Below are 15185 nucleotides of genomic sequence, written 5' to 3' on the forward strand. Positions count from 1 at the left end.
TTTTCACTATGTATAACTGCTCTGCTCAAATCCATGTATTTGTAGATTTTCTGGACATACTGCAGTATATTTATTATGCATTTTCAGATTAACAATTAGAACTATTTCTTCAAATTTAGAGATACTTTTCCTGATGGGGCAATGATCACATTATTTGAATACTCAAGTAACATATTATTTTAAAAGATTATTAAGTTTCTTTGTCATCCCCTTTATATTCCTCCCTTTCGTGAAGTTTAACGCCTGTCTCTACAGTGATCTCCTATTATACTTTACAACTAAGATGAACTTGGCTTTATCTTCTACATTCAGCACTCCGTGAAGCCATCTGAATGACAGCTCAAGGTTACTAGTGTTTAACAAATATCCTCAGTGTAAAAGTCAGCTTTACGCTAATTTTTAGGATTTCTCTTTTCACCTTCTTTTGGGCTTTTGCAGATTTCTTATATTTTTTGCCATTTCAGCGATGTATTGATAAAAATATTTTATCAGACATTTTTAGTTGTTTTCATTAGAAGGATCATTCAGGGAATGTAGTCTACCATACTGCTAGAAACAGAAGCCTATTATTGGGTGCTTAGTACATGCCAGGCCTGTGCTGGTGAAGGGGTGGGGAGTTCAAAGATAAAAGATATGCTCTCTGGGTAAAAGTTTATAGATATGTAAATTAATCAATGCTATAAAACGTTAAAGGTGTTACAACAGAAGTCTGCACAAGCTAGAGTGTGAGCATAAATAAGAGAATGGCAGGCAATAGTAGGGAAAGACTTCCTAGAGTATGTGATACTCAATTCAAATCAATAAACACATAATACGAAGTTATCTATTATGTGGCAGGAAATATTTTAGTTGCTGGTAACTAATATCCCAGCAGGACAAAAGAACAAATAATTACAAATGTGATGAGAATTGTGAAAGGGGAAATGTGTTAAGTGCTATGTGAGTATAAAAGAAAGAGAATTTCATTTAATCTAATGGGCAAAGTAAGAGCCTCCTTGAGAAGGCTCTTACTTGAGAAAGTAAGATGAAATTGAATAAAAAGTGTATGTTAACTGACAGGCAAAAAATGATGAAAGAAACTTTTCGAAACAAGAGGCATTAAAACAAAGATATAGACGCGTAGATGTTAGAGAGCATAGCCTATTTAAGGCTCTGGGCTATAAAGCTCCAAGGCAGAGAACCCCTAACAGTAGGCTGGAGAGGTCCGCAGGAGTCAGATTATGCAGGGCTGTACAGGTCATACTAAAGATATTGACTTTTTATCTTAAAAGTAGTAGAAAGCCACTAATGTGGCTTTATTTATTTAGAAAAATCTATTTGAATAGTCAGGCTATGAGAGAAGCACCTGAAATAAGGCAGAATCAGCGGGAATGGTTACTGGTTGAATATGAGGGATGAAAGGAAAAGCAAGGAGAGGGGTCACAAATGACTTGCAAGATTTTTTTCCTGGGTACCAGCTAATTGTGGATACTAGGCATCTGGTATATAGTTATTAAAGGCTGAATACATATGTACCACTCTTAGTTAATTGTATGTCATACACATGTCTTTTCTAACAAAAACATTGTTTTTCAAATGTCCAAAATCTCCTCTTTGAAGCATTTCAACACCACTCTGAAATTTTTTCTGAATGGATATCTATTACATTGCTTTTTTTCTGCTTTAATAAAAGCAATGATCTCTTCAGTGACCCTCCCATACACACACATACACACACACACACACACACACACACACACACACACACACAAAGTACTAGACCCCTATCCAAACATTGTCTTTAGACTGAATTAATAATATATCTTGTACATATGCAGACTAATTCTTGTATATGCAGACTATACTTGTATATTCTTATATGTGCAGACTAATTCTCAAATATATACAAACGCTTGAGATTAAAATAATACAAGTCAATTGAAAAGTATTAGTAAACTCATAGTTTTTAATCAACATGTGTTTTTTTAATCAATGGATCCCATGTAACGCTGACTTTTCTTTTTCCTGTATTAAAGTTTACTTGTTCTGTGTTCATTATGCCAACATCTGTTCTTTGCCTTCAACTTTATTTAACCTTATAAATAATTTATTGTTTTGTAAATACTAATAGCTTCTATTCATTCATTCATTCATTCACTCATTCATTCATTCAATATTTATTAATCACCATTCATTCAATATTTATTGAAATATTTATTGAATTTATATGCCAGGCCCTGTGCAAGGTATATGTCAACCTTCTCAAGTAATTTTTTTTGTATTCTTTATCAAATTACTTTCATATATAGACAATTGTTACATCTTTGTGCATAGTGGAATTTTCTACTCAGTAAGTACCTCCCAGTGAGCTTTTCTTCTATTGGAGATTCCTTGACACATAATTGTGTCTTGCCTTGAAGTCATTTTTCTAGTTGTTTCATACTATCCTAACTTCTCTTCCCAACTAGTCCATAAGCCAATAGTTCCCAATCTGTACACTATGTTTTTTACAGGGGTCCTTAAATCTATATGCTCTCTAAACATTGTCTTTAGACTGAATTAATAATACATCTTGTATATATGTTTATGTAGATTAATTCTTAAATATATACAAACGCTTGAGATTAATATAATACAAGTCAATCGAAAAGTATTGGTAAACTCATAGTTTTTAATCAACGTGTTTTTTTAATCAATGGATATTAAAACTACAACTACTTTAATGTTACATTTCTGTGAAATATTTTTACACACAAAAAAAAAATGGGTCTTAAGGGAAGGTTGGAACCATTTTCATAAATGCCTAAAGAGTAGGAACCTTGTCTTTTTCTTATTTTATATTTTCTATAGCAAGTATAGTACTCTGTCTAAAGAAGTTGCTTAGTAAATGCTTGATGGACACATGAATGGCCCAAAGCCTACCTTATCTGCCAATAATAATCTTGTAAAGATTTTCTGGTCAGCTGGCTTATTTCCAAATTATCATTTGCTAACTTGGTAGCACGTGTCAGTGCTTTAAGCTACAACAAAGAAAAGAGATTTTTTTGTACATTTCTTTCATCTGTTACCATTATTCCAATTCACCTGTAGAAGCACAAGTGTATAGCTTTTTGTGTATTACTGTCTTGTCTTCCAAAATATATTTCATATAAGCACCTTGGGGCAGAACTCAGAAGAGCCTCAATATCTATCTAAGATATAAATATTATACCTTAAACCTTCTTAGATAATCAGTTCATCAGTTTATATAGAGACACACCAATAAATCATGATGGCATATTGAGCACAGGAATCTACCTTCTTCCACCTAAAATCCCATGGTTCCATAAAAGATATGTTTGTTTTTATCCACTTCCATCATCACATCCGTATCTATGTAAGTATATTTGTAATTATACCTATATTTCTCAATAAAAAAGCATAGTAGAAAAAAAGACAATCAATAGAACAAAATATACTGAGGAAAGCATAAAACAGAGAAATATCCACAGAGAATACCCACAAAGAAATAAAATTGTAGGAAACTATACAACATGTGCAGAGAAATCTGTCATAGTTAGGGGCAGTTTGTAGAAACTCCAAGACTAGAGTCAACTGATATAAACTTTTACTGGAAAAAAAAAAAGACAGGACCTCAACAAATGGGAAGATATATTCCTGGATGAGGAAACCCAATTTTTATGAAGATAAATTTGTTTCAAAATTAATATATTAATATAATCCAATCACAATAAAAACAGTAATGGATTTTTAAAACAGAGCTTGACAAGCTAATTCTAAGATTCATATGAAAGACCAAATCTTTGAGAGTATCCAAAAACATTCTAGAAAAAACGAGGAGGCACTTGTCCTACTACGTCATAATTTCATAATTTAATATAGTCATTAAACAGGACAGGACTAGACAAATATGTCAATGGAATAGAGAGTTCTTAAATAAATCTATGTAAATATGTAAAGCTGGTTTAGAATAAAGGCAGAATTTTAAATCAGTGGGAAAATTCTGGTGTCTAGATATTAAGCTAACCTTTTCGGAGAAAGAAACTGAGTTAAAGCCTGACCTCAGAAGATACAGTAATAAAGTCTAGATAGACCACAATATTGTTGGAAAATTATCTATACAGTAGAAATCTATAAATCAAATCACCTACATCTTAATTTCAGAGTTGCTTCCTCCATTCTTAAAAACAATGGCCATATTATACTAAAAGTCAGAATATTCAGTATTTGTTTTAGGAAATATTCTGACATTATTAATGCACAGTCTTCAACTATTTTCTCCCATACAACTGCTACCTAAAAATTCAATCACATGGATTGTGCTATGGTTTTTGCATTTATATTTTAAAAAGCAGACATATTAAGGTACAGTTCATTCATGGTGATAGTAATGATTTGGTGACTGTTCTGGTGACATCAAGTTTGAATGTTTAATTAGATACTCACTAAGTATTTTTCAAATGTATTCGTTAGCTGAATGAGACCTATCAAAACATTTTTTCAGAGAAAACATTAGTTAACAAAATGTTTGTGTATCAGAAACTCAGCAGAGAGTTTAAATAAGACAAAAATTAAAAAATATAATCAGTGGGTGCTCCTTTGATATCTCTTCAGACTTTATGGACCCTTTATGATGTCATTAGATGATATTTAATCATTCTTGAACCAAGACTCCTCATATTTGTCATGAGAGTCAAGACATCTATTTTTTAAAAGAATTTTTTAATTTTTCAATTATAGTTGATATACAATATTATGTTTCAGGTGTACAACATAATGATTAGACATTTATATAACTTATGAAGTGATTGATAAATCTAGCACCATCTAACACCATACATAGTTATTACAATATTATTGACTATATTCCTTATGCTATACCCTACATCCCCATGACTATTTGTAACTACCAATTTGTACTTCTTAATTGCTTCCCCTTTTTTACTTCTGCCCCAACCACCCTCCCAACTGGCAACATTTAAAATATGCTCTGCATCTATGAGTTTGTTTCTGTTTTGTGTAGAGTCCACATATAAGTGAAATCACATGGTATTTGTCTTTCTCTGTCATACTCTACGCAGCACAATATCCTCTAGGTCCATCCATGTTGTTGTTACAGATGGCAAGATTTCATTTTTTTTTAGCTGAGTAATATTCCTTTATATATGTACCACCCCTTCTTTATCCATTCATTCTTTGATGGACACCCAGGTTGCCTCCATATCATGGCTTTTGTAAATAATGCTGCAATGAAGATATGGGTGCACATGTCCCTTCAAAGTAGTTTTGGATTTCCTTGGATAAATACCCAGAAGTGGGTCCTTGTCTCTCATTACAGCCTTTGTTTTAAAGTTTATTTTGTCTGGTATAAGTATTCCTACCCTAGTTTTTTTGTTTTTGTTTCATTTTCATGAAATATCTTTCTCCATCCCTTTACTTTCAGTCTGTGTGTCTTTCGATCTAAAGTGAGTCTCTTGTAGGCAGCACATGTAAGGGTCATGTTTTCTTATTCATTCAGCCACCTCATCTCTTGATCGGAGCAGTTAATCCATTTAAAGTAATTGCTGATAGATATGTAGTTATTGCCATTTTATTATTCATATTTTTAATCTATTTTTTTCTCTTCTTAAAGAAGTCCCTCCAACATTTCTTGTAATACTGGTTTGGTGCTGATAAACTCCTTTAGCTTTTTGTCTAGGAAGCTCTTTAACTGTCCTTCAATTCTAACTGATACCTTATTCTTGATTATAAGCCCTTGATTTTCATCACTTTGAATATTTCCTGACAATCCCTTCTGGCCTGCAAAGTGTCTGTTGAGAAATCAGCTGACAGTCTTTTTTTTTTTCAATTTTTTTTTTAAACTGGAGAATATTGGGGAACAGTTTTTCTCCAGGGCCCATCAGTTCCAAGTCGTTGCCCTTCAATCTAGTTGTGGAGGGCGCAGCTCAGCTTCAAGTCCAGTTGTCGTTTTCAATCTTAGCTGTAGGGAGCACAGCCCACCGTCCCATGTGGGAATTGAACCGGCAACCTTGTTGAGAGCTCTTGTTCTAACCAACTGAGCTATTGGGCGCCCCTCAGCTGATAGTCTTATGGGAGCTCCCTTGTAGGTAACTAATTATTTTTCTCTTGTTGCATTTAAGATTCTTTGTCTTTAAGCTTTAGCATTTTAATTATGATGTGTCTTGCTGTGGGCCTCTTCGGGTGCATCTTGTTTGGAATTCTCTGTGCTTCCTGGGCTTGTATGTCTATTTCCTTCTCTAGGTTAGGGAATTTTTCCCTGATTATTTCTTCAAATAGGTTTTCAATTCCTTGCTCTCTCTCTCTTCCCCCCTCCCCCACCCAGCACCACAATGATGCGAATATTGGTATGCTCAATGCTGTTCCAGAGGCCCCATAAACCATCCTCATTTTTTTGGATTCTTTTTCTTTTTGCTGTTCTGATTGTTTTCTGCTACCTTATCTTCAAATTGCTGATTTGATCCTCTTCTGTTGAGTCCCTCTAAAATATTCATTTCAATTATTGTATTCTTCACTTCTGACTTTTTAAATGTTTTATGTTCTTTTTTTCTCCTTCCATTTTCATGCTTCCTATCTCTTTGTTGAAGTTCTCCTTGAGATCACTGTGCATCCTTATTACCAGCATTTTGAACTCTGCATCTGGTAGATTGCTTGGTAGATTTAGTTTAGTTCTTTTACTGGAGCTTTATTCTGTTCTTTCGTTTGGGACATGTTTGTCTCCCCATTTTGGCTGCCCCGTGTTTGTTTCTATACATTAGGTAGGGCTGCTATGTCTCTCAGTCTTAATAGAGTGGCCTTATGTAGTAGGTGTCTTGTGGGGCCCAGTAGCACAGCCTTCCTGGTCACCTGAGCTGGGTGCTCCAGATGTGTCATTTGTGTGGGTTGTGTGTGCTCTCCTGTTGTAGTTGAGCCTTGGTTACTATTTGCACGTCAGTGGGAGGCACTGACCCTTGGGCTGGTAGGTTGTGACTGTAGTCACTGGCTGTGACTACAGTGGAGCTGTTTTGCAGGGGCTGACCCTATAGTGCAGGATTTAAATTAGTGGGGTTCTGGTGCCTGCCCAGTCTGCTCATTAGCTGCGTTGCCCATGAAAACAGCTGGGTGGTGCTCCAGCTTGGTCCAAAGCTGGTCACTGAGCATGTTGGCCCCGGGGTCTCCTGGGAGGGGCCCTGCTATAGGCCAAGCTCAGCGGCATCCAGTGTCCTGCCTAGGGCCACCTGTCATAAACCAAAAAGCAATCCACAAATGGAGGTCACCCATGCTGGGCATGGAGGTGCCTAGGAGAGGCCAAGCCGCCAACCAAGGCTGGTTGCCGCTAGTGCCAGGATTGGGGCCACTTAGCAATAGGTACAGGGCATGCTGAGGCCAGATGCTACCTGTTTGGGGTTTGTTAATCTTTGAGAGATTTTAGGACAGTCCACAGCGTAAGCCAAAATGGGTTGTTTTTATGGGAAAGGCACTAGAAGTGGCTTGGGTGGGCTGACAAGTTGGGTGGGGAAGGATCTCAGAGAATCACCAGGGCAGGGAAAACAATGTTAACCAGATTGATAGAGACTCAGATGTGGTGTCTGCCTGCATCTGCACACTGGGAGGGAGGACACAACAAAGGAACAATGGCTTCTGCCAGCACTTGTATCTGGGGGAAAGCTGCCCATCCAGCCCTTTCCCTGATTACAGACAATTCAGTTCCTCACTGTATGTCCCTGGCACCTTTCGAGCTGCTGACCCAGAGTTGGAGCTCAGAGCGAGTGAGTCGGTCAGGAAGTAAGTCTGTGTGTGGGTCCTTTAGGAGAAACACCTAAGACTCCAACAGCCCTCTGTCTCACTCAGCCATAATCTCCACTTGTTTTTACAGCCAGAAGTTGTGGGGACTTCTATTCCTGGCACTAGAACCCTGGGCTGGGAACATGGTGTGGGGCTGGAACCCCTTGCTCCTCCAGGAGGACATCTGCAGCCACGATATCCCTCCTGATTTTAACTGCCACACACAGGTGTGGATCCAGCCCCTTCTGCATCTCTGACTCTTCTACCAGGCTTGAGGTGGCTTCTTCCATATGTCCTTAGTTATAGGATCTCAGTTCAGCTAGACTTCAGGTGATTCCCAATTTTGTTTGTTCTGTAGTACAGTTGTAATTTTAATGTGGTCATGAGAGGAGGGAAGCATAACATTTACCGTTTCCCCAAAAATAAGACCTGGCCGGACAATCAGCTCTAATGCGTCTTTTGGAGCAAAAGTTAATATAAGATCCGGTCTTATTTTACTATATACTATATAAGACTGGGTCTTATATGATAGTAAAATAAGACCGGATCTTATATTAATTTTTGCTCCAAAAGACGCATTAGAGCTGATTGTCCGGCTAGGACTTATTTTTGGGAAAACATGGTACCTACTCTGCCATCTTGACTGGTACCTCAAGATCGCTAATATTTTTATCAAAATATTCTAAGACTTAAAACAGCCAGGTGGCTCTTTTAAATAGTAATCATTTCAAATATTCTTTTTGAGTCATAGGATGAAGAATAACGCTGACTAGTAAATTATTTGTAAGTGCTAAATATCCTGCAGAATATCTTTGAGGCTGCTTCCCTGGCCAAATTCTACAGTTTCTTTTCAGAAAAACTGAAATCAACCATTGTTCTAATTGGTTAAGTATTTAAAGTGCTAAGGAAAAATGTTCTATGATAACTTGCTCTGTACAATGAAGTTTGCTTACTCTTTCAATATTAAATATTCAGCCCAATAATATAATGAAGCCATTCTCACCTTTTCCAAAAGCAGTTGAGATAAATTCTGTTGCTGCCTGTCTTTAAAACACTCATAAAGTTGGAGCAGCCTAGCACATAATACTTGTTCTTCACTGAAGAGAGGATGATGGCTAAACTGCAAACCCACAATGTTGAGATCTAATTGGTACATTTCTCTTTGACCTTCCATTTTCTTCCCAATAGAACTTTCTAGATCAGACTTCACTGCCTTTTAAAGAAAATATGCACACAAAATTAATTTGATTCTGTTTCTTTTAAAAGTACAAGTAACTTTTCCTTATAAAAGTAACATGTTAATTTTAAGAAAGTTAACAGGTATAGAAAAGCAAAAAGCAATTTGGTTCTTCTTCCTTGAAGTTATTATCGCCCTTGATTTCATATATTTATATGACATCATTGTAATTGTCTTGCTAGAAATTATTGTCATCTACCTTACTATCGTGTGCTTGTAGAGGTTGGACTTTCAAGTTGTAAGCCCCCAGATAATTTCCTATAGGAACAGTATGACAAATGGTGTTTAGAACTGTTGAGTCAAGAGTTCAATCACATGATGATATAATAGTCAGCTGTGGGCCAGTTAAACCCTTACTAAAACGTTTTTCTGAAGTGAGTATGTTGGTAATCCTTGGAAAATTCCTAGGAGAGGCCTGGACCTTCTAAGCAAATGCTACCTCATAAGGAGTAAATCTTTCTTTATTCCTGAGACTATCTCCATTTGGATACCAGATTGCCCTTAAATTAGTTGAAGTCTGTAGGCCTTAGATTATATGTAAAACGATTCAACTACGTTTTAATACACTACTTTGAATTTAAGCACATATATTTGAATATGCATGTGATTGGTTTTTAGTGATATAATTTGAGAGGACTAGTAGGTTACTTTGCATGTATAGTCTAATTCACGAATACTTAGCCATTCCCAATAAAAGCCATGGCTGCATCCACCTAAAAAGAAGAGCAGGAGCCCTCTCTCGGGATCAGTCTGGTGTAATAGGAGAGGCCCTCCAGTCTGTGCCATTGTTATTACACCTGCTGTTACATTGAAACAATTGCTCTCCCAACCCTGACCTGGTGTGGCAGATCCAGTGCTTTTCAAGGACTGTACGTCACCAGTATGATGTCTACATCTCTCCTCTCTCCGAGCTAGGAATCCTCCCCTTTTTCCTCACTGGGTTGAGGGGAGGCAAGAGAACAGCCATAAAGATTTTTTTTTTGTTTTGTTTTGTTTTATCCTTATCTTGTCTCTATTCTCTACATAAGGGCCAACTCAGAGAAAACCTGCTTTTAATCCTACCTATAAGTTTTAGTTAATTGGTAGGAAATTGCTCAGACTAAACCACCAAGGAAATAAACAACCAAAATGTAAATGATATTTTGGAAATTAAAGTGGCTAAGTTAGAGATACCTGTCTTGTTAAGCAGATTCAGCACTGGTTGCATAACTAACTGTGTTTCTTACTTTCTTTGGGTTTCTATGGGAGCGACACAAGCCTCTGCCCTTGGTCCTGTTCGACTGACTGTGGTGCTCAGAAGCTAGAGAAAAGTATTTGAGATGGTGAAATATCTAACAGCAGTCAAAGGAATGAGTTTAGAATGCAGAGCAGAAGCTAAAAGTAGAAGTGACCTTAGGCTTCAAATATTTGAAGAGCAGTCACATAAATGAAGTACTTTATGAGTTTCTTATGATCAAACAAGGTCAATTGAGTAATAGTAATCCAGGAGGCAGATTTTAATTCAACACACAATACAATGAACAATTAGAACTGGCTAATACTGGAATGCATTTTCTTGGGAGGTGGTAAGCTCCATGACACTGGTGATTAAGCGAACATCTAGAACTAGATAATCATGTTCGAACAAAAGCGCAAAGATCTCGGCAACAATGAATCAAAGATTGATAAAAGCACAAAAATATTCAAGCTGATGACGTGTAAAATCTCGCAAATGTATAAGAAGATTGCTAGAAGGAGCAAAGGGCATAGTCAAACATCAGGCAAAACTAGTTAGCAAATAACAAGCAAATAAGACCCGGGGGAGTAGAACTACATAAAACAGGATATTGAAGTACTTGGCAGAGGCAGCAGCAAAGAGAGGACTTTGATAATCAGGCAGCTATTATCTCTCCTTCACTTCCCTTATTTATTCTGGTGAAAAACCCCAAATAAGCATTGCCTCCAAGGCTGGGCCAGGCAGAATAAAAAGTGTAGAGAAGATAGTAGGGAAAAGCGGGCAGAGGCATTTCTCTGACACAATCTCCAGAATATTACCTGTTAAGGAGACTACAGAATGAATTTTAATACTCAGTTTAGATGCTTGGTAAAGTGACATATACATTTATTCCCAACTGTAAGAGTCCATCAAATACTGAAATTGTGCTTGGATGATGCACTGGAGGAAAAAGTTACTTGTTCAGCCTAGTGGTTTCCATCTTGAGATTCTGGATGTTTACAAAGGTTAATCTGGATGGTGGTTAATATTTCTCCCCAAATTATATATTTTTCATTTACTTGTTATTATCTCTTTGTTAATTCATTCATTCAAGTACTCACTCATTCAGAAGGACCTCTCACCCCAAGAGCAATGGTCTCTGATAATTATGTTAAAATATTCGTGTTATATCTTGAGCAAAATAAAAATAATCCTATGTCCTGCTATCTAGAGATAATTATCAACTTTGATATATTTTCCAGTCTTTTTAACTATATATACATACATGTATGTGTACTTGTCCATGCATTGATAAATTCATTATTTTTATAAAATTAGATCATATGTAATTTTTCATTCTGCTTTTATTCACTTCACATTTTATTTTGAAAATTTCTTTATAGCATTATATATATTCCTCAAAACATAATTTTAATGGCTATTTAACATTTTATAATAGTTTTACCAGTATATTACTAGACTTTGGAAGGTGAATTAACACCATGAAAATATAAGTTATAATTGATATTACAAGAATTCTAACAATAACAATAATTACAAATAAGCTGTTGTTGGTTACCTTCCTGTATATGGTCTTTAGTGCTGGATTTAAAGATTCCTTGTTTACATTTAGTCTGAAATTCCATGAATGTCTAACAGGTGAAGGTAATGACTTTATTTCAGCACTTTGTTCAAACCAAAACATTCCCTACCAAAAATATTTATAGAAACATAGTAATTAAAGATTACATTAAAAACAAGTATCACATATTATCAGTGAGAGGTTTGTTAGCTGGTGAACTTGCCTCTTCTAGTTTAAGCAGGCGATTTTCCATTTTGTTGCAGGTCTTTTTATATATTTCTGGCTTTCTCTGAATATAGAATCCTTCGTCTTCTAAAATGCGTGGTATCATATCTTTTGGCAGTTTACGCTGGTTGATCACTTAATAACAAAACCTATATGTTACTTTAAAGTCTGAAATATTAAACTGGTATTGAGCAAACAAGAAGCAAAAGGCAACTATCATGTACCCTACCACTAAGGTATAGCAGAAAGTCTACACACACACACACACACACACAATAAATGAGTTCTTTTAACGAATTCTCTTAAACTCAGAGAAGGTATGAAGAACAAATATAGAAAACATTTTATAATTCTAGATTAGTACTTTTTATCTATCCAGTATTACAGAGAAGCTATTATTCTTTAATATGATTCGTTAATGACTTGAATATTTTATTATAAAAGAACTTTACCTGGAGAACTACTTGGCACAAAAATATTTGCCTGTTGTTTTTTTATTTGTTCTTGACCATCTTCGTATTCAGCAGCTTTTATTTCAAGTAAATCTGGAAAAATTACTTCTTCCATACAATCTTCATCTTGGCCTTCAGCAGAATTTTGTAAATTATCACCAAGTGAAATATGTTTGGGATAACTATCATCTACTGATCTCTGTTGAATACCAAAAAGAAAAATAAGTATACATGTTGGTCTCCAGTGATTAATACACATATAAATGAAATGTACCGGAACCTTGCTGTGAATTGTCTTTCTGATCCATGCCATCCAGGTCAAGATCAAGTTGAAACAGTGTTATAATGAAATTTCAATGAACATAAAGGAACTCACTTAAGGCTTAATATTATACAATATGATTTTTCTACAGTCCTTCCTTGCAATTCTCAATGAAAGACAACTGAAATAGAATTATAATTCAAGCCTCTCCTCTCCTATGGAAAAGGATCCGAAATATTGGACTATGATATTTCAACTACTGAGAATTCACAGTGTAGGGCAAAGTCCAGTGACATCGGGTCATATGGTCTTAAACCCTATTTTTTTTCACCATTCAGAAAGCAGTAGTACCTAAAGTGATTGTGGAGCAGCCATGCTGTTCTCTGGATGGTATTTAAGAAAAAAAAAGAAAGAAAAGATTCAACATAAAAGTCTATGGCAGAGTTACTATTGTGAAATTCTAAAATACGCTATATGTAAAAGTTACAAACAATCTGAATATTGAAACAGATATGTTACTAAATATTAAAATGCATACTTTTATATCATGATCAGAAATTTCAAGAGTCTCTTCACACACAAAAAAAATCAAGAATTTATTTTGGATGACTTTATTGTCTAATAATAATCCATCTATATTGAAAGAGAGAAGGAAACAGAGTGTGTGAATCATGCAAATAAAAAATCCCTCAATTCTTAAAAACATATATTTAGGGGTAAATAATTAAACAAAAAGAATCACAGAATTCCTTTGAATAGGGAAATTTACACAACCTTGATCAAAGGTCAAAATTAACATAGTTAAGCATTACGTATGTTCATATCAAGTCACCATATCATCATACTCTTTCTCCTACCCATCATGAAATCAAGAAAATATTTTATATCCAGAAATCTTTATGGTATATCTTTTTCAGAATTCAAACAAGGTACAGCACTGACATCTAGAAGAAAGACCTGGGGGATCTCCACATAGGAGATTTCTTTGAAAACTCCAATCACAGACAAAAAGGGGCTGTTTGTCCCGGCTGGAGCTCCCATTATCAATTTTCCTTTATAGCACCCCTGGTCTGAGCCAAGGCTTTCAACTTGCCTTCAGAGCTAAGGTCTGCCTTGATGGATGAGTATGTCAGTCTCTCATGTCAAATCCAAGCCTTTTTGAATGACCATATAGGTCTCTTCTGTGAACCCTACCCTATTCAATTTGCCTATATTTTTAGCCCAAGGCAAACTGTGATCTCAACCAATATAAGCCCCATCTGACCAACTATTTCTCACTTAATCTAAGGCTAGCTGCTATCCCAGATCACCTTCTTGGTCTTTACTGTGCAGCTCACAGCAGAGCTTGTTGTGTGACAAGGAGTATGTGGTCAGAAGGCATTCACCGTACCCTCCCTGCATAAGTCTAGATGAACCCACCTGAGTATGGTGTGGTAAAAAAGAGATAATCCCCCATCTCATAGGAACATGCCTTGTTAATTGTGGTGTGATAAGCACAATTGTCTGAAAGTAATCTTGGACCTCACTCTGGGTTGTTCAGACAACATATTTGGGACAGGACCCCCTTTCTCTCAGTAGGGAGGGGCTACAGTCAAACGCCTCCCATAAAACAGTAGCTTTCTCCTCTGTGATGAGGACAGTAGTTTCCTATAGGCCCAAATTCACCACGTGCAAGGCACACGGCTTTTCCAAACAACTCTATAAACAACCTGCATCTACACGGGGACCTTCCTCATATTCAGAAAGCTTATTTCTCCTACTGACCTATTTTCTCTCAGCCCTGCCCTCTGAGAACGAAAAGCAGCCATAACCACAGCACTCGACCCTGGTGTAGTCTGCAGGGTAGACCTTCTCGTTTTCCCAGGAAAGCTCATTTCTTAGTCCCCTATCATGAGACTCTGGGAGGTCGGATGACTTGGCAGCGCATGCACATTTGATCACTCACTCATTCAGTATTCATTCCAATATTTATTGAGTGTCTTACGCGTTCCAGGAAGAAAATAGACATCGATATATGTGCTGGGTGGTGGTGCTGTAATAAAAAATCAAATAAGGGGGCAGAGAATGCTGACTGGGATGAGTGGGTTGGGGGGTGCTATTTTTAGATAAGATTGTCAAGCACAGTACCTTTTATAATGTATCATTTGAACACAGACCCAGGGTAGTGAGGGAGAGAGCACGAGGATAAGGGAGTGGCTTTCTAGACAGATAAAAGGCACGAAGTCTCTGAGGCAGGAGCATGATGTGAGGAACAGGAAGGCCAGTGTGCTTGGGTGGGAGAAGGGAAATGCAGGTCACGTAGGCCTTGGAGGGTCCTGGGAGGACTTTAGCTTTTATTTTGAGTGAGACAGGAAACCATTAGAAGGGGTTAGCAAAAGAATGGCCTGTGTTAGATTTTAACAGGACCACTCTGACTAGTGTATGGTATAGAAAGTGGAAAGTTGGGGCAATAGTGAAACAGAGGGAGACTA

At 36.5% G+C, this 15185-nt stretch overlaps 1 protein-coding gene across 1 annotated transcript in view; it reads right to left on the reverse strand.

The window, feature by feature from the left end:
* Positions 1–15185, reverse strand: part of CC2D2B (coiled-coil and C2 domain containing 2B) — an 81624-nt gene that overhangs the window by 62106 nt on the left and 4333 nt on the right. The window contains exons 5-9 of the mRNA XM_033129970.1: positions 12453–12651; positions 11999–12135; positions 11773–11901; positions 8765–8974; positions 2902–2999 (exon numbers count right to left, since the gene is read on the reverse strand). Coding sequence (XP_032985861.1) covers positions 2902–2999; positions 8765–8974; positions 11773–11901; positions 11999–12135; positions 12453–12651 — 773 coding nt within the window. The remainder of the gene's footprint in view (positions 1–2901; positions 3000–8764; positions 8975–11772; positions 11902–11998; positions 12136–12452; positions 12652–15185) is intronic.

Source organism: Rhinolophus ferrumequinum, chromosome 16 (genome assembly GCF_004115265.2).
Source record: "Rhinolophus ferrumequinum isolate MPI-CBG mRhiFer1 chromosome 16, mRhiFer1_v1.p, whole genome shotgun sequence".
Taxonomy (NCBI): domain Eukaryota; kingdom Metazoa; phylum Chordata; class Mammalia; order Chiroptera; family Rhinolophidae; genus Rhinolophus; species Rhinolophus ferrumequinum.